Source organism: Ylistrum balloti, unplaced genomic scaffold, assembly GCF_031769215.1.
Source record: "Ylistrum balloti isolate Yb309-2 unplaced genomic scaffold, AGI_CSIRO_Ybal_v1 Utg369626, whole genome shotgun sequence".
Lineage (NCBI taxonomy): Eukaryota > Metazoa > Mollusca > Bivalvia > Pectinida > Pectinidae > Ylistrum > Ylistrum balloti.
This window is the reverse complement of record NW_026781894.1, coordinates 1,477,385-1,496,892: the sequence shown is the minus strand read 5'-3', so window position 1 is coordinate 1,496,892 and position 19,508 is coordinate 1,477,385. Positions and strand designations below refer to the sequence as shown.

At 35.3% G+C, this 19,508-nt stretch overlaps 1 protein-coding gene across 1 annotated transcript; it reads left to right on the top strand.

The window, feature by feature from the left end:
- The first annotated feature begins 2,803 nt into the window (after positions 1 to 2,803).
- LOC132551376 (beta-1,3-galactosyltransferase 5-like) lies at positions 2,804 to 3,937 on the top strand. The gene has a single exon (XM_060215521.1). The coding sequence runs from the start codon at positions 2,804 to 2,806 to the stop codon at positions 3,935 to 3,937; it is 1,134 nt and encodes a 377-aa protein (XP_060071504.1).
- The last annotated feature ends 15,571 nt before the right edge of the window (positions 3,938 to 19,508 follow it).

Below are 19,508 nucleotides of genomic sequence, written 5' to 3'. Positions count from 1 at the left end.
ACCTCTTTCAAAAAGAAGAGAAGCTAGGAAGCTCTCCCTCGTTTACTCTATAGTTAACAACTTGGCACCTGATTTCCTTATTGATTTATTACCTGATATTGTTGGTAACTTAGTCCCCTATAATTTAAGACGAGCCCATTTAATGAGAGATCAACAATTCCGTTTACAAATATCTCATAATTCTTTTTTTCCTTCTGCAACTAATCTTTGGAACAACCTGAACAATGACATTAGAAATTCACCCACTTTAAATTCTTTCAAGCTAAATCTTTAAAAATCTATGTATGTGGATAGTACCCTCCACAAGCAATTTATTAGTTATGGCTCCAGAAAATTAAATATCATCCACTGTCGTCTCCGAAATTGTGCAAGTCCACTCAATTATGATCTTTTTAGGGCTAATCTTGTAAATTCACCAGAGTGTCAATGTGGGCACCCGTGTGAAGATTCTTATCATCTTTTTTTTTTTAATTGTCCTTTATATGCTGATCAACGTAGAGCACTATACCAAGAATTAATATGGTTTGACGGTATTGTTAATATAAATATTCTTTGCAATGGTGACTCTAATATCTCTGTGGATGATAACCTTAAAATGGCCAAATCGGTCCAAACATTCCTAGGAAGGTCAGGAAGATTCACTCAAATTCTCTCTCCTCCCCCTCCCCCCCTTTTTTTCTCTTTCTCTCTCTCCCATTCTACATCCCTCTTTCTATCTCTCTTTCCCTATGCCACACCCTGTTCTTATCTCTCTGTCTGTTTCTTTATTTTTTGTCCACTTATACATTTTACATAAAAAAACTATTATAATAGTTTCGTGTCACCACGTGACCATATTTATGTAAATGTTTATGTGTATGTTGTAGGAGAAGTCATTTATAAGTTGGTAAAACTTACTGACTAATCCTATTGTCAATGTCATTGTCAATAAAATATGTTTAAACTAAAAAACATCAAGAAAATACCAACATCGCAACATAGTAATATTTCAAACGGGAGTTCCAGAGAATTAAGGCAAAATGTGAATAAGAAAAAAAAGATTAATACGGAGACTCCTGAAAAAGTACAATGTGAATAAGACCAGGTGTTCAGGAACAGTAAGCGTCTTCCTCTTCATCGACTACACCCGCCATGTAATCCTTGGTCAATCCAGGTAAATAATGTCATGTTCTCCAATGAGAACAAGGTATACAACAACGGAACCAAACATTTACAAGCATCGAATACGTCCAGTCTCATGTCGCACAAAGAAATAGAATATTTCTCAATGTGATCAATATGGCGACCATAAATTAAAAAAAATAGATTTTTATTTTTATTTGTTTTACATATCAATGGATGAATGCAATATGTATTACAATACAAAGCAAGACATACGTTAACTGTAGAGAGCAATATGAATATGTATGGCTGATTTCTTAAAGAAGGTATCTTTACAGTAGAGATGACAAGTAGATATAAAATATATATTATTGTCATGATAATTTATCTGATATAGTTTTCCACCTGTCACTCTGTTTACTATACCGTGTTGCATTTCCTTATATAAAATCCATATTGTCAAAATCTAATATGCAACAATACAACAAATTGATAATTTGATATCACCTTTTGTGAGAGGAGGCAGCCACTGATATCATCATCTTTTATCATTAATATGTAATAGTGCATTCACAGTCCTTTGATAGAATAAACATAAAATACTGGGCATTCGGTATTTATTGATGTATCTATTTTATCAAATTACAGCCATGAGTGCTGCATCTTCAAAATTATGTATAAAAGAGTCTAATAACGAATAAATGTCGATCATACAGCTCTTCCATCCTTTGTTATATCGTTAAAAACCTTGGAGGAGACTAAGGATAATCCACATTGGAAGTTAAGAATTATTATAACAAACGATATAGCATTCAATTTTATTTGTTACATAAACTATACTTACCAGTTTAAAAATAAACTTTCTCAACATTACTGTATAGTTCGTGATATTCGCGAGGGTTTCCTTTTCGCTGTTTTCACGGTCAGTAAAAATCGCCTGAAATTAACTGCCTGCCGAACATTTCCACAGTGAACAAAAATATCAGAAAATATTTGTTATGCCAGTGTGCATGGACACCAGTTCATAGATATCTGCGAAATTTGATATCCGTAAACTAGCCAAAATCGTGACAACCGGAAAATTAGACCCGCGATATTGTACAACTATACGGTATTTAGAAGATGTAATGTATTTTTTTTCGTTTTGTAAGAATTCCGTCTAAATACAAAGACAAAATAAAATACTTATTCCTGCCATAAGTTTCTTCAACTCTGACTTTGAGAAAGAAATATTTTAATACGAATGATTTGTAGCAGGCCTGTCAATACAAACTAAGTACTTGTGTATATCACGTAATGAGGACAAATATTCATTTTACACAATTTATACATTTGAAGTTGCACAGGCTGGATCTGTTTGCTCACACGCCCTGATTCTTCTGACACTTGCTGATACAATCATTTAAATAGTATAAATATGTCTAAGACAAGATACAATGTTTTTTACTCTGAAAAATTGATACAAGATACAAGGTTTTGTACTTTGAAAAATTTATCTAAGTCTAGATACAAGGTTTTGTACTCTGAAAAATTGATCTAAGTCAAGATACAACGTTTTGTACTCTGAAAAATTGATTCAATGAGATTCAAGAAACATATCATGTGGTTTAATCCTTCTTTTTCACATCTTTTGCAGAAAACGACTTGAAGGGATACACCTCCACAGTGAAGTGAAGATCTATTAGCAACAAAAACCAACAAGATGCGCCGATTGACTTCGTATATAAGATTTGCATCGTTATCAATGCTAGTTGCCACAACTTTACTTACGGTCACTTTCATTCATGAGCTATACAGACCGGAGGTGGAAGTTGCATCCAATGAGGTGCCTTTTGACCATGAATCACTGGCACACCGGATTCTTGGCAATGATGAGGATGATACTCATAAAGAGCATGTGATCGGACGCCAAATAAAGGCGAAGACCAAGTATTCTGTCACAGTCAACGCGCCATTTCATATTAACAACAAGAACGTTTGTCGAGGAGTAGATAAAGTTTCTGTCCTTGTGGTGGTGCATACAGCGCCAAGTCATTTCTTCATCCGCTCTGAAATGAGGCGGACGTGGCTCAACACAACATTCTACAGTCCAGAGAGTGTGAGAGTCGTTTTCTTGCTCGGGCTAGTGAAAAACTCTACTCTGCAGATGGAGCTGGAAACAGAATCAAACAAATATCATGACATCGTACAAGGCAGTTTCATAGACTCTTATCGTAATCTCACAAACAAAGGAGTGATGGGGTACCGCTGGATCACTGAGAATTGCATGAATGCAGAGATGGTCGTCAAAGTTGATGACGATGCTTTGATAAATTTCTTCAAATATTTTGAGGAAATTCGAAACAATTTAGTACCTAAAAAGAAACACATATTTTGTAATCGAATTGAGCCAAATACAATGCCGATTATCCGTAAACGCAATAGCAAGTGGTACGTTCGTGCAGACGAATATAAGTCGTTTTCTATGTACCCCCACATGTACTGCAGCGGCTTTGTCGTATTCATATCGACGGATTTGGTACCAGCCCTATTTCACGCCGCCATCGCATCACCTTTCTTTTGGGTAGATGATTTCTTCCTGTTTGGTTTACTGCCTTCCAGGGTAAAAAATGTCACCTTTGATAATTTTGGAAAAAAATTAACTTTTAGTCATCCAGAAGGCTTAAAATGTTATAAAGAAAAACATTCAAACTGTACATATATTGTAATGCCAGCCAAAAACAAAGAAATTGACGTTATGTGGAAAGCGGTGATAGAGGGTCGTACACAGAGTAGTTATGGATACTATTATATGCGTCTGGACCCCTTGAATCCCGTGGTAATGCCAAAGGCCTGATGGCTGAAATTTTGTTTCTCTGTTTGGATGTATTTATTGTTCAGAATACATTTGTGGACTTGACGCTATTCCATTGTTTCAGATATATGAATATTACGAAATTTATTTAATTATTGGGTTGCTAGATTTTTGTCACTTTGGATTTTCCTCGCTCTCCTCATCGGCTTCACAATTTAGACGCCTTAGCATCACTGACGAGGCCTTAAAGGACGGAACAACTGTACGGTGCAGTGTATTCATTGTTTTGCTCTGCTCTAACAAAATGATTATATTGATGCTCTTCTCGTGTGTGTCTAGCTATAGTTTATATTTGTTAATAATAACTTATGTTTTAAATCGCACATAAAATCGATTTTAAAGTGTCAAAAAAACACAAAATAATTCTGCAATCAACCTATTTTCAATTAATTCTGAAGTGAGTTCTACATGTCTTTATTATACTATTAATGCTATTATTTTTTTACTGGTCAGTTCACACCAGGTAGAGCTTAACAATAAAAGAAAAAATATACCATTTGATCTGCTTCAGGTTATCAGGATTCCAGATTCTTTCTATTTTTATTGAAAAAGGAACGTATCTATTTGATATTGATAACATCCACCAGGGCATTGCATTCCTTGACATCCCCTACAAACGGTCTTGTAGGCAGTTATCTTTAAACAAGATATTGCTAAGCAATTATTGGTAGAAATCCATAATGAAATTATTGATTTTAAACTAGAGTCGCCTTAATAGACTAAACATTCATAAACATTTAATAATTACATCCATGTAGAACAGATTTTGTCTGTGAAAAAAAAATGGTGACCCATAAAGTGGATACATCAAAAAGTGCGTAACAGAAATCTTGTCCAATAGACTTACAGCTGATGTTGTTTCAACTTATTAGTTGAACAATAAAAGTTCTATGGTTCAGAAATGTGTTGGAGATCATGACCGATAGACGTACAGCTGATGTTGTTTAACTCATTAGTTGAAAAAAAAGTTATATGGTTCAGAAGTGTGTTGGAGATCATAACCGATAGACGAACAGCTGATGTTGTTTAACTCATTAGTTGAACAATAAAACTTATATAGTTCAGAAATGTGTTGGAGTTCTTTTCCGATAGACGTACAGATGACATTGTTTCAATTCATTAGTTAAACCAGTATAGTTATATGATACAGAAGTGTGTTGGAGATCTTGTCCGATAGACGAACAGCTGATGTTGTATAACTCATTGGTTGAACAATAAAAGTTATATAGTTCAGAAGCGTGTTGGAGTTCTTGTGCGATAGACGTATAGCTGACATTGTTTTAACTCATTAGTTGAACTCCTATAATTACATGGTTCAGAAGTGTGATGGAGATCTTGACCTATAGACGAACAGCTGACATTGTTTAACTCATTGGTTGAACAAATAAAGTTATATAGTTCAGAAGTGTGTTGGAGTTCTTGTCCGATAGACGTACAGCTGACATTGTTTCAATTAATTAGTTAAACTCCTATAATTACATTGTTCAGAAGTGTGTTGGAGATCTTGTCCGATAGACGTACATCTGACATTGTTTCAATTCATTAGTTAAACCAGTATAGTTATATGATAGAGAAGTGTGTTGGAGATCTTGTCCGATAGACGGACAGATGACATTGTTTGAATTCATTAGTTAAACCAGTATAGTTATATGATACCGACGTGTGTTGGAGATCTTGTCCGATAGACGTACAGCTGACATTGTTTCAATTAATTAGTTAAACTCCTATAATTACATTGTTCAGAAGTGTGTTGGAGATCTTGTCCGATAGACGTACAGCTGACATTGTTTCAATTCATTAGTTAAACCAGTATAGTTATATGATAGAGAAGTGTGTTGGAGATCTTGTCCGATAGACGAACAGCTGATGTTGTATAACTCATTGGTTGAACAATAAAAGTTATATAGTTCAGAAGCGTGTTGGAGTTCTTGTGCGATAGACGTACAGCTGACATTGTTTTAACTCATTAGTTGAACTCCTATAATTACATGGTTCAGAAGTGTGATGGAGATCTTGACCTATAGACGAACAGCTGACATTGTTTAACTCATTGGTTGAACAAATAAAGTTATATAGTTCAGAAGTGTGTTGGAGTTCTTGTCCGATAGACGTACAGCTGACATTGTTTCAATTAATTAGTTAAACTCCTATAATTACATTGTTCAGAAGTGTGTTGGAGATCTTGTCCGATAGACGTACATCTGACATTGTTTCAATATTAGTTAAACCAGTATAGTTATATGATAGAGAAGTGTGTTGGAGATCTTGTCCGATAGACGGACAGATGACATTGTTTGAATTCATTAGTTAAACCAGTATAGTTATATGATACCGACGTGTGTTGGAGATCTTGTCCGATAGACGTACAGATGACATTGTTTCAATTCATTAGTTAAACCAGTATAGTTATATGATACCGACATGTGTTGGAGATCTTGTCCGATAGACGTACAGATGACATTGTTTCAATTCATTAGTTAAACCAGTATAGTTATATGATACAGAAGTGTGTTGGAGATCTTGTCCGATAGACGAACAGCTGATGTTGTATAACTCATTGGTTGAACAATAAAAGTTATATAGTTCAGAAGCGTGTTGGAGTTCTTGTGCGATAGACGTACAGCTGACATTGTTTTAACTCATTAGTTGAACTCCTATAATTACATGGTTCAGAAGTTTGATGGAGATCTTGACCTATAGACGAACAGCTGACATTGTTTAACTCATTGGTTGAACAAATAAAGTTATATAGTTCAGAAGTGTGTTGGAGTTCTTGTCCGATAGACGTACAGCTGACATTGTTTCAATTAATTAGTTAAACTCCTATAATTACATTGTTCAGAAGTGTGTTGGAGATCTTGTCCGATAGACGTACATCTGACATTGTTTCAATTCATTAGTTAAACCAGTATAGTTATATGATAGAGAAGTGTGTTGGAGATCTTGTCCGATAGACGGACAGATGACATTGTTTGAATTCATTAGTTAAACCAGTATAGTTATATGATACCGACGTGTGTTGGAGATCTTGTCCGATAGACGTACAGCTGACATTGTTTCAATTAATTAGTTAAACTCCTATAATTACATTGTTCAGAAGTGTGTTGGAGATCTTTCCGATAGACGTACAGCTGACATTGTTTCAATTCATTAGTTAAACCAGTATAGTTATATGATAGAGAAGTGTGTTGGAGATCTTGTCCGATAGACGGACAGATGACATTGTTTGAATTCATTAGTTAAACCAGTATAGTTATATGATAGAGAAGTGTGTTGGAGATCTTGACCTATAGACGAACAGCTGACATTGTTTAACTCATTGGTTGAACAAATAAAGTTATATAGTTCAGAAGTGTGTTGGAGTTCTTTTCCGATAGACGTACAGATGACATTGTTTTAACTCATTAGTTGAACTCCTATAATTACATGGTTCAGAAGTATGTTGGAGTTCTTGTCCAATAGACGTACAGCTGACATTGTTTTAACTCATTAGTTGAACTCCTATAATTACATGGTTCACAAGTATGTTGGAGTTCTTGTTCGATAGACGTACAGATGACATTGTTTCAATTCATTTGTTAAACCAGTATAGTTATATGATACCGACATGTGTTGGAGATCTTGTCCGATAGACGTACAGATGACATTGTTTCAATTCATTAGTTAAACCAGTATAGTTATATGATACAGAAGTGTGTTGGAGATCTTGTCCGATAGACGAACAGCTGATGTTGTATAACTCATTGGTTGAACAATAAAAGTTATATAGTTCAGAAGCGTGTTGGAGTTCTTGTGCGATAGACGTATAGCTGACATTGTTTTAACTCATTAGTTGAACTCCTATAATTACATGGTTCAGAAGTGTGATGGAGATCTTGTCCGATAGACGTACAGCTGACATTGTTTAACTCATTGGTTGAACAAATAAAGTTATATAGTTCAGAAGTGTGTTGGAGTTCTTGTCCGATAGACGTACAGCTGACATTGTTTCAATTAATTAGTTAAACTCCTATAATTACATTGTTCAGAAGTGTGTTGGAGATCTTGTCCGATAGACGTACATCTGACATTGTTTCAATTCATTAGTTAAACCAGTATAGTTATATGATAGAGAAGTGTGTTGGAGATCTTGTCCGATAGACGGACAGATGACATTGTTTGAATTCATTAGTTAAACCAGTATAGTTATATGATACCGACGTGTGTTGGAGATCTTGTCCGATAGACGTACAGCTGACATTGTTTCAATTAATTAGTTAAACTCCTATAATTACATTGTTCAGAAGTGTGTTGGAGATCTTGTCCGATAGACGTACAGCTGACATTGTTTCAATTCATTAGTTAAACCAGTATAGTTATATGATAGAGAAGTGTGTTGGAGATCTTGTCCGATAGACGGACAGATGACATTGTTTGAATTCATTAGTTAAACCAGTATAGTTATATGATAGAGAAGTGTGTTGGAGATCTTGACCTATAGACGAACAGCTGACATTGTTTAACTCATTGGTTGAACAAATAAAGTTATATAGTTCAGAAGTGTGTTGGAGTTCTTTTCCGATAGACGTACAGATGACATTGTTTCAACTCATTAGTTGAACTCCTATAATTACATGGTTCAGAAGTGTGTTGGAGATCTTGTCCGATAGACGTACAGCTGACATTGTTTCAATTTATTAGTTAAACCAGTATAGTTATATGATAGAGAAGTGTGTTGGAGATCTTGTCCGATAGACGGACAGATGACATTGTTTGAATTCATTAGTTAAACCAGTATAGTTATATGATACCGACGTGTGTTGGAGTTATTTTCCGATAGACGTACAGATGACATTGTTTCAACTCATTAGTTGAACTCCTATAATTACATGGTTCAGAAGTGTGTTGGAGATCTTGTCCGATAGACGTACAGCTGACATTGTTTCAGTTCATTAGTTAAACCAGTATAGTTATATGATACCGACATGTGTTGGAGATCTTGTCCGATAGACGTACAGCTGACATTGTTTCAATTCCTTAGTTAAGCCAGTATAGTTATATAATTCAGAAGTGTGTTGGAGATCTTATAGCTATATGAAGCTTATGAACATATCACAGCGTAGTAGCTAGAGAAACGATTGAGGAAGAAAGGGTTGTAAAATGTTTCCTGTGGTGATGAGTAGAGATAAAGAAGTCGAAACGCTGTTTAATCCCTAATTGTGTGAGCATGTGTGTTGTATGGAACTGTGTGTATATGTGAAGGGAACTGGTTGTTTTGGGACCGGAGGCGAATGTCCTTTTCTCTCGTGGCACAATCTACAGCCTTATCGAAAACATTAAACTGCCCTCTCATAACTCGTAACCTGGTGTCGGGAACTAAAAACCATCCTCAAAAAACCTAACGAGCTGTTGAGAAATAACGGGGGAATGTAAGTTCTGGTTTTCATATATTTTTCTGAACAACGACACAATTCGTTGTGTAAAAAGTTGGACAGGTTCGTCAGGTAAAGCAAATGCATGGGCTGAACCTTGAATGACTCCAAAACAACGAACTAGCTGGGCTTTTAGATCATCCCAGTTAGGACTTTCTATACCCTTGGTATGGCGTTGAATGATATCACTTACTGGGCTAGTAGACGACTGCAAGGTTAACAAATGCTTATTGTGTGTATTGCCTGTTTATCGATGTCCCGCATCCATTGTTCAAATTTTGTTCTGTCCCCATCAGAACGTTTTTACCCGTACGCCATGAATTATCACTTAGTATTAATATGTTGGTAGTGTTAAAATCAATTTACTTACCCAGCGAATGACCGGTGATTGTAGCATAGTGATTTAAGAAGTCATGGCGCCAATGAAATGATACTGTGGGAGTAAACACCTAAATTTCTTGTCTTATATCAAATATATGTGAATAAAAATATGTGAAATACCTGTAAGAAAAATATTAATGATAAGACGTGCATAATAAAACAAACAAATATAAGTTTGCAGGGCTGACTAAGGAGATGTTCAAGCAACCACGCAGAGATTTGTCGATAAACTTCACATAAATGAATAGAGTATTTGTGTAGTCTTGTCGCCGATTGTTATCGGCAACTCTTTGATGTGAAATTATGTGTGATTATTTAAGATGTAAAATGCACTTTTGGTGATATTATAGTGGTAAAGGCCTTTCAAAACACTATTACTGTCGTAGTCTTGGCGCTGGTTGCTTTCAGCGAAGGCATTGACGTGAGAAAAACACAACAATATCAACATTTTATTTAAACATGCTTTATTACACATGATTATATAAGTAGCAATAGGATTGCCAACAAGTTTAATGACGTAAGTAAAACACTTTCCAAACATATACTAAAAGGATAAAGAAACGCAAGGTGAACTTTTAACCAGAAATTAAGTATGATATCGGGCTTCATTTAAAACAAAATTTTGTATACTTACAGATAAATTAAAGCTTAAAAATTTCCAAAGTCTGTATTTTGCATCTGACAATTGGTTTAGAGGTACTAACGATTAAATTGAATGGACCCATTGGATTTTGAAATTGAAATTGAACTGAGTCATCAATATCTTGTGTGTCCGCCGTTTGCTGTGGTCACTGCCCTTATTCTTCTGGTCATAGAGTTCATGAGAGCGTTAATCCGTCTTATGGGTATGTTGTCCCACTCTTCAATCAGAGCTCTGGTCATCTGCTCCCGAGTAGCAAGGGGTGGCCGGCACTTTCGAACCTGTCTATCCAACTGGTCCCAAAGATGCTCGATCGGGGACAAATCAGGGCTATATGGCGGCCAATCCAGTGGTTGAATGTTGTTGTTGGCCAGAAAGACTTGGCAAATCCTTGCTACGTGGGGCCTAGCATTATCCTGCTGGAGGGTTAGATTATGCTGCTGTAAGAAAGGGATAACATGGGGTCGGATAATCTCATCTCTATACTTAGCTGTTGTTAAATTGCCATCAATAACAACCAATTGTGATTTTAACCCGTGTGAGATTCCTCCCCACACCATTACTGAACCGCCCCCAAACCTATCTCTCTCTCTACAACGCAAGCGTCCGTTAAACGTTCGCCACTACGTCGGTAGGCATGTTGACGGCCGTCAGATCGATAAAAACAGAATCGAGACTCGTCCGTGAAGAAAACTTGTCTCCACTGCCTCAGTGGAAACCGTCGTGGAGCATGTGCAGCGACCCAGGCCATACGACGCTGACGTCGAGCAGGGGTAAGGTGTAGTCCTACGTAGGGGCGACGTGCTCTTACACCAACTTCTCGTAATCGATTCCTTACAGTTTTTGAACTTATAGGACGCCCATGATTTCCACGAACATTAAGTGCACTCTCAACGGCAGTAAGGCGCCGATTACGCACATGAGAGACGACGATATAGCGATCCTGACGTCTTGACGTTACGCGCGGACGTCCTGACCTAGGTCGATCGGCCAATCGCCCAGTTTCCCAAAGACGTCTTACAAGACGTTCTATGGTGGAAACATTAACACCAAAGTGCCTAGCAATCTGATTTTGCAGCTGTCCTTGCATCAGCATCTGAATGGCCTGACCCCTCTGAACTTCTGTGAGTCGTGTCATTCTTAAAACGAATCAAATTCTGAATTAATTTTAGGGAAGCAGTTGGTCTGTATAAAAGAAGAGTGACTTGACCAACGCTGCATGAGACCAGAACAACACGGTGCACGAGATTCTTGTTTTTTACTTCCTCCATTTACCAGAGCTGCGCACTGTACCGTGACTAAATTTTTGATACATGACAAGGTGTAATATGACCTAATTACTCAATCCACAAAGTTTCACTTTATTTGGAGAACGCGTTTTCGAAATATCGGAATAAATATTACCCTGCGTTTTTTTTATCCTTTCAGTATATTAATACACACACATTATATTTACAAGGTAGCAGTAATATGCAATAGGAAAACAGTTATAAACTAAGGTATACAGTGAAAACAGACATATTTGAGAAATGAAGAAAAAAATTTCATTTTATTTCATACGTTGATATCGCATTTCTTTCATAATGATATCAATGATATCAATCACGAATATTACTAATATAGACTTACTAATATATGACTTCAGAAGAAGAGGAAGAGTGGGATAGAGAAATTCAAGTTTGCAAGTATATGTTTGTTTCTTGGATATATTACTGAGTATGCAAAAATATGGTTTGCTTTACATGTTCAGAGGGAAATGTCGCCGAATAGGAGTAAATTTAAATTGAAGGGTATGTATTCATTAAGTTGACGAAATAACTTTATTCGTTGGTCAATATAATTATCACAGATAAAACTAAAATGATAAGTATCTTCAACAGGAAGAGCCACGTTCGTTAGAAGATAGATTTACTCGAAAAAATTATCCCTTTAAAGAGCAATAGCATTATTTCTTAACTTGAATGATGAAAAAATTCCTCTATGCCTAGCACTGATAGGTAATTGTTTCCATAGTCCAACAGTAAACGGGAAAAAGAAGCATTAGACAATTGGAGTCTATCATTAGGTATAATATAATTTTCAGTGTTTCTGAGGCCATAATTAGGGTTATTTACAAGTAGAAGGAGTAGAGTTTTAAGATAATTAGGAGTTGTGCTTATTGGAACTTCACAGCAAAATTATTTCTTTGTGCATTTAAAAGTAGCTCTGGCAACCACAATTTGACTTTTTTCTAAATCTTTCAAAAATGTTAATATTGTATGTAAAAACAATACATCTCAGGAAGCATTGAATGAAAAGTTATTTTATACACATTTTATACGTTCTGATGTAATGAAGAAGTTTCTAAATTACAAGCCTTATTGAATATTTATTTTCAGATGTCTGGGTAGATAAGTCAGTCTGAAAAAAAGCAGTTTTATTATCATTTGTTTCTACAAGTTTTCAATTATTTCTCTTGTAATGATAATAGCCACTCTTGTATTTTTAAAGTAATGACTTAGACAATGATCATATTGTTCATCAGAACCACAACTAAGTATATCAGAAATATAAAATTATTTTTTAACGTTTATTCTGTATGTTTTTTTAAGTTATTATGATTATCTATAAGTTCAAACGTGGTTGGTCATTTAAATGTCTAGACATTTTCACTTCACTTGTAGTGTTTGTAATTGAAAACTGGAAGAAATAAATGAAAATACCTTTATGTCAACATAATCATAATTCACACCCAAATTCAATAAAACTAAGGCAAGATACAAACAAAAAAGATTTAAACGGAGATTCCTGAAAAAGTACAAGGATAATAGGACCAGGTGTTCCGAAAGACTACGAGTCTTCTGCCTCGACGACGATATCCGTCGTGTTAACCTTGGTCAATATAAGTAATGTCACGTTTTCAAATAAGAATAAGATATTCAACAACGGAACTGACAAGTAAACTAACGAGTAACAAAGACGTCCAGCTTCATATCACACAAAGAAATATGATATTTTTCATTGAGATCAGTATGGCGACCATTAAAATTCCTAATAATTTCCAACAACCTGCATCTTTTGAACAATTGTTTTAGTTTGTCCGTCAGTTGACTACTTCTTGCATTAAAGATCCATTGATCATGGGAACAGACCCTTGAATATCGAATCAACTGTGACATGTATATATTATAAGATGGAGATGATAATGCCATCAGGAAATGGAAAATTCGCAATAGAAAAATTGAAATTGAAATCTTCACGCGTATCATAATGCTTGGGAAACCTGTCCATGTCGATTTTGTTGTAGGAAAAGATCGAGATAAGCAGCTGATGCAGAAAAGCCTACCGTGTGTTTGATTTCCAATTCTGGTGAGTATATACAATGGTCGATAATTTCTTGTTACCCAAAGACAAGGCATGTTCCAATGTAAGCGTGTTCTACTTCATCCACGACACCTGCCATTTTTTTTTTCTTGCAAGAAGATTGTGATAAAAGGAAGAGCCCCTGAACCAACTGCGACATGGAAACACCATAGGTTGGGGATGCAGGGATGTTGCTATCCAGAGATGAGAAATTACCAAACTCGAGGAAGATGTTGTCATTCAAAAACTCGATCACTTTATGATTTCGTTCTCCATATATTTCTTCTTTGATTTAGACGAAATACGCCTAGCAGTTTATAACCATACATTGATACTGTCGTTCACCTTTCGTGGAAAAGAAAACCCTCACGGCAAGGGAACGCATGCGTTCTTTCAGTTCAACATAGGGTATGGTAGTGTACAGAGTTGAAAAATAAAATTTTCTTGAAGTAATGCGTTTAGAAGGTGTTGAAGATTGGTCAAAAGCTCTTTGGGGTTCTTTAAAATCCCCCTATTAATTTACTCCTGGGGTAACAGTATCACAATAAGGCTGTAAGCCAGGTTTTGTTTAACAGATAGACTGAGCACAAATAAGTGTATAGTGACCTGGTTACGATGGCAACCTAAATTTGTTTTAAGAAAAGGTTGCATGCACATTTTATACGTTTTCATCGTTTATACAATGTAACAAGTAAACACCCATGTTTCTTTTGTGATATGGAATATAACTCCTGAAACATATCCATAGATATATAGATATAAACACAGGCATGCATACAAAGCTTAAATGCATAAAGAATACCTGAATGGGGACCGAAACAGAACAGCAATGAAAACGTTCCTCAGAAACCATATTATTAAACAAAGGAATAAAGCAGAAAAAAGTAAAATGAAGATAGAGACAACCCAGAAGAAATTGAGTGAAAACAATTTTTCGTTACCTGTTCAGACAAAAAAAAACCATTAAGGACTTATGGTTTTATATTTGTAACGACCTATCAACTACGATGCTCATCTAAACAACGGCTTCCTTATGTGATTGAACCAAGTGCGAGTGGTTGGGGGCTTATTCGTGTAAACCTCCTTGTGATAGTATGGAAATGAAACTGACTTTAATACTATACTGACAACGAGAGAACCAATTGTTACACTTTTATTAGACTTATAGTAGGACGAAGCAACTACCATTTTCATAAACTCTGGTATGTCTCGGCCAAGGGACAGAACTTAAAGCTCAACTGAATTATCAAGGGAGATCTTGGGGAAAACATTGTTTAGAAGGAAGAGAAAATATCAAATCCCAAATTCAGTTGCCCCTAGGATCATTTAAGTAGGCAACAGATCATTTCTGGGGTCCTAACTGCAGGACGGAAACATGTTTTAATCCAATCTCTAGCAAGAAAAATACAGCTAATAACGTGATAGTTTGTTAAAATGGGTTTTCAAATAGTCTTTTGGAATGTCCCAACTGACATTAAACCCAAATTAGATATCATCAATTGCATTTGATATTTCTTCTAGAAAAGTTTAGTTTATGGCAGTTTGCCTGACTTATCTGTGTACTTCTTAGACAGGAATGGTCGAAATTTGGATAGATAATTGATAACAATCTGCGCTAGCAATAAACCGCTTTTTCCATCATGTCCTTGAGGGGAACATTATATATATACATATATATATATATATGATATGAAATTAGATGTATTTGATCCTTTGAGTATACCAAGTGAATTAGAATCTCATTTGAGACCATGCTAAGGTGACTGTAATTGACTTAGATTAACATATTAAGTGCCATCGATGAAACAGAAGACACTTATCAGGCAGGAGCACCTGGTGGTGCTCCGCTTTCTGTTGGGTCTCAACGTTTTATATTTCCTTTGTTCGTGTTTAGGCCTCGTTTAAAGTTTAATTTTGATTATGTTGACATCATGACATATTGAAACAAACAAATTTCGTACTCTTACCTTTCTGGACGTCCATAGGTATTGATTTATCTCAGTTATCTCAGGTGTTAGTGGTTCACATGTGATAACATACAGTATATGGATGTATTTTTTAAGGCTCCCTTCCTTAAATGGGAGTTAAATCTGGCATAAAGGTTAATTTCTGTTACATGATGGGCAGTCCTACATTTAAAACAGTAACTAGGGAGGTTTTTACGTGTTACAATCAGTTACGTGTTATTTATTGTTATCCGAAGTTCAGTTTTTTTTTCTATTCTTACATAGTTGAACAAGTGAATGAGGGGTGCTTATACCGTGCCAACATATTGTCATAACTAACTTTGACACGGCAAAAAGTTCAACCCGTCAGATCACACCATACTGAGAACACACACTAGCTATCACCGCTAACTCAGTTAAAATGTTATGGTATAAAAAAACAATAAGAAGCAATTTCGTTTTCTTTCATCCCTATGGTACTTAAACCAATATAACATTTCTTACTGGTGTAAGACTAACTCCATGTAGGAGTATTGTTAATTGAGGAATAGTTTATATAGATGTCGTGTTCACAAACAACAGTTACAGCACATATATGGTTTATATTAATGGGGCCAAGTTCTAGACAACGTTTATATACAAGTCTGAAAAAACACTGATATATCCTAGCTGTCTACTCTACTTTGAGCTTCTTAGTGAACGAATTCAAATAAATTTTTAAAATTTCTTCTTAAAATTTGTATTTTCCATTAACTACATAATACGATGTAGATAACTGTATTTCTATTGGTTGTACAGGATACGTTCATGTGAAATACTACTTTTTTTAAGTGCATTAACCAAATGTGACAGTAGCATGAAAAGGCGATATGATTAATCAGAACTTGAGTCATATACTTGACAAGGTAGGATGACACAGTAGTTTACATATACCAATAATCACACATCTAAGAACTGGGTACAGGAAATAAAGAAGCATTTTCAAGCTTGTGCTTTGTGTCGTGTAAACCTTCAAATAGAGTTTCGCTTAAACTGTCGTTATTTTTTATTCAAAATTTCATTAAACCAAACTTGAGTAAATAAGACTGTATCAGTTTTTGATTTAAAGATTCAAATTCTGAACTTTTTTCAAAGTTCACTTGATAGAATTTAACTCTTTAAAATCTTGAATATAGTTTAGTTTGGATACTGTCGTTATTTTTTATTCAAATTTTCATTAAACTACGCTTAAGTAAATAAGATTGTATCAGTTTTTAATTTAAAGATGAGTAACTTTTTTCTAATTTTAATTAAGTTCGCTTGGTAGAATTTAACTCAATTATTGAAATGATCTCGTGCCGAAGATAGTCATGTGATATCAGTTTGCGGATATTTCTGAATCTGAGATAGCCTCCATCTTTCAAAAGAATTCAAGATATCCACTATCTTAAAAAAAACCGTTTTATGTAATTTAAAAATGATGAATCATGTCCGTCTATAATAATTTCAGAACCATGTATTTTAAAAGTATTGTATCATGTTTATCATAACTTATACCTGTGTATGTAGGAATATTATCCCTTCAAATTATCTTAAGAAGACATTCCAACCAGAATCATATGCGACCTTTAATGGAAAAATGGGAGCCCAATCCTAGATCGCAAAGTCATTATTAAACTGTATGTTGACTTCATGATGCATTTTGGGAAAAAAGTTTTAAATACACTATTGAAATACATCTCATAATCTTAAAATTTGTATTGTAAAAAATAATCAGGTCATTTTGAAATACATGTACATATGTATTAATAAAACAAACAGCCTTTTCCGTAAAACAGTGATCACTTTGGAAATACCCACATACTGTAAATAGGCTTTGTCGTTGTTGATAGGGTTTTTATTAATCTATCGTAATTTTAAGATATCAGTCATTATCATTATTTATTCCATGTGAATAAGATGATTTATTTCTGATAAAACGACCGTTTACATAGCGTATTATAATCAAAGTACTAAACGAGCATTTTTGCAAAGTGCAATCACATTTTTATTTAGAAATTTGAACCTATACCTGTATCGGATGTATCCGCAGTATTAGTAGTTTAAATATTAAGCAGTTAAGGCAAACATGAGAGTCATTGCCCTTAACAGTCATCTGACAATTGACAAAGGGATGGACAAACTGCAGATTTCGCTGATGGTGATCTGACAAATCTACTAAATTCAAATTTTGAACATTCCTTAAAAGTATCGGAAACTCATAAATGGTAGGTTCTGTTCATGATAAACGATTGTAGCTACAAAGGTCATTGTGGTTACCATGTTGAAATTTTGATCAGGCTGAAAAAAAAGAACATCAAATCATCTCTTTCATTTCTTTAACAAATCAAACTCGAAAAACGACAAAAAGTTCAGATTATTTGTTCTAGATGAGTTTTGTTGGATTTTGGACCGAAGCAATAAAATAAGTTTAATATCACTGCAACTTCCTGATAATGTTTCAGGCCAAATTCGGTTGAAAACTATTCAGGCATTAAGAAGGAGTAGCACTTTGATGCAAGATATATTGTCTAACTTCCCCTTTTTGGGACCCCATCCCCAAATTGTTAGGGATGGAATCAACTTTCTGAATTTAAGAAATGTTTCTCCGTCAACAATGATGTTTCGTACTACATTTGGTTTAAACACATTCACGACTTAAGGAAGAGTAGCATTTTGAAGGAAAATATTGACTTTCTTTCCCACATGGAGCACCGCCCGCCCCAGGTCGCTAGAAGTCGAAATCTCTTTCTGAATTGAAAAAATTATAGCATACCTTTGATAATGTATCAGACCAAATGTCGTTGAAATCTACTCAGAGAAAGTAGAATTTTGAAGCAAATATTGTTTAACTTCCCCTTTTAGGGCCCCGCCACCAAGTCCCTAGGGGTTGAATCAACTATAAATAAATAAATAATCTTTATTTATTTTCCAACAATTGCGAAGCAAGTTTTTCCAATTTATATTAATCGCTCTTGTTGGCTCGGACGGAAGCTCGCGAGAGGTCTTAGTGTGGGAGGAAACCGGAGTACCCGGGGAAAGCCCACATGGTTGGGCAGGTGACCCCTTACCTTTTCACATCCATTACGGGAATCGAACCCCGAACGGCTAAGTGAAAGGCAAGTGCGTTACCACTGCTCTACCCGACCACTGTTTGAGGCCTCGCCCACTCCTAGATCCCTAGAAATCGAACCACTTCCTGACTTTACGAAATGATAACCCATCTTCAGTTATGTTTCAGACCCAATTTGGTTGAAAGAAATTGGTATTAAGAAGGAAAAACGTTTTGAAACAAAGGATCTCATCTCCAAGTCCCTAGGGGTCAAATCAACTTTCTGAACTTTAGAAATCATTCTCCAATAACAATGATATTTCAGTCCAATTTTTGTTGACATGACTTAAAACATTAAGAAAGAGAAGAGTTTTGAAGCAAAAAATTGTAATTAACCCTTTTGGGGTTCTGCCCATCCCCAGGTCTGTCAGGGTTAAATCAAATTTCGGAATTTTAGAACTATTTACTAACCCCTACTGATGTTAAAGACAAAAATGAATGAAAAACACTTAAGCATAAAGCAAGAGCAGTGCTTTCAAGCAAAGTATTGTCTAAAGAATATTTTCCTGTCCCCAAGTCCCATGGGGGCTAAACAACTTTCTATATTTAAGAAATGATTTTCATACTCCAAAGATGTTTCAAACAAAATTTGGTTGGAATCAGCCTCTGTGTAGGTAGGAGCAGCGTTTTAAAGGAAAAGTTTAAGGATGACGGACGATGCACGAGAACGGACGATGCACGATAGCAATAGGTCATCTTTCGG

What these genes read in the sequence shown, in the direction of transcription:
- LOC132551376 (XM_060215521.1), top strand. Translation starts at nt 2,804, where the DNA reads ATGCGCCGATTGACTTCGTATATAAGATTTGCATCGTTATCAATGCTA.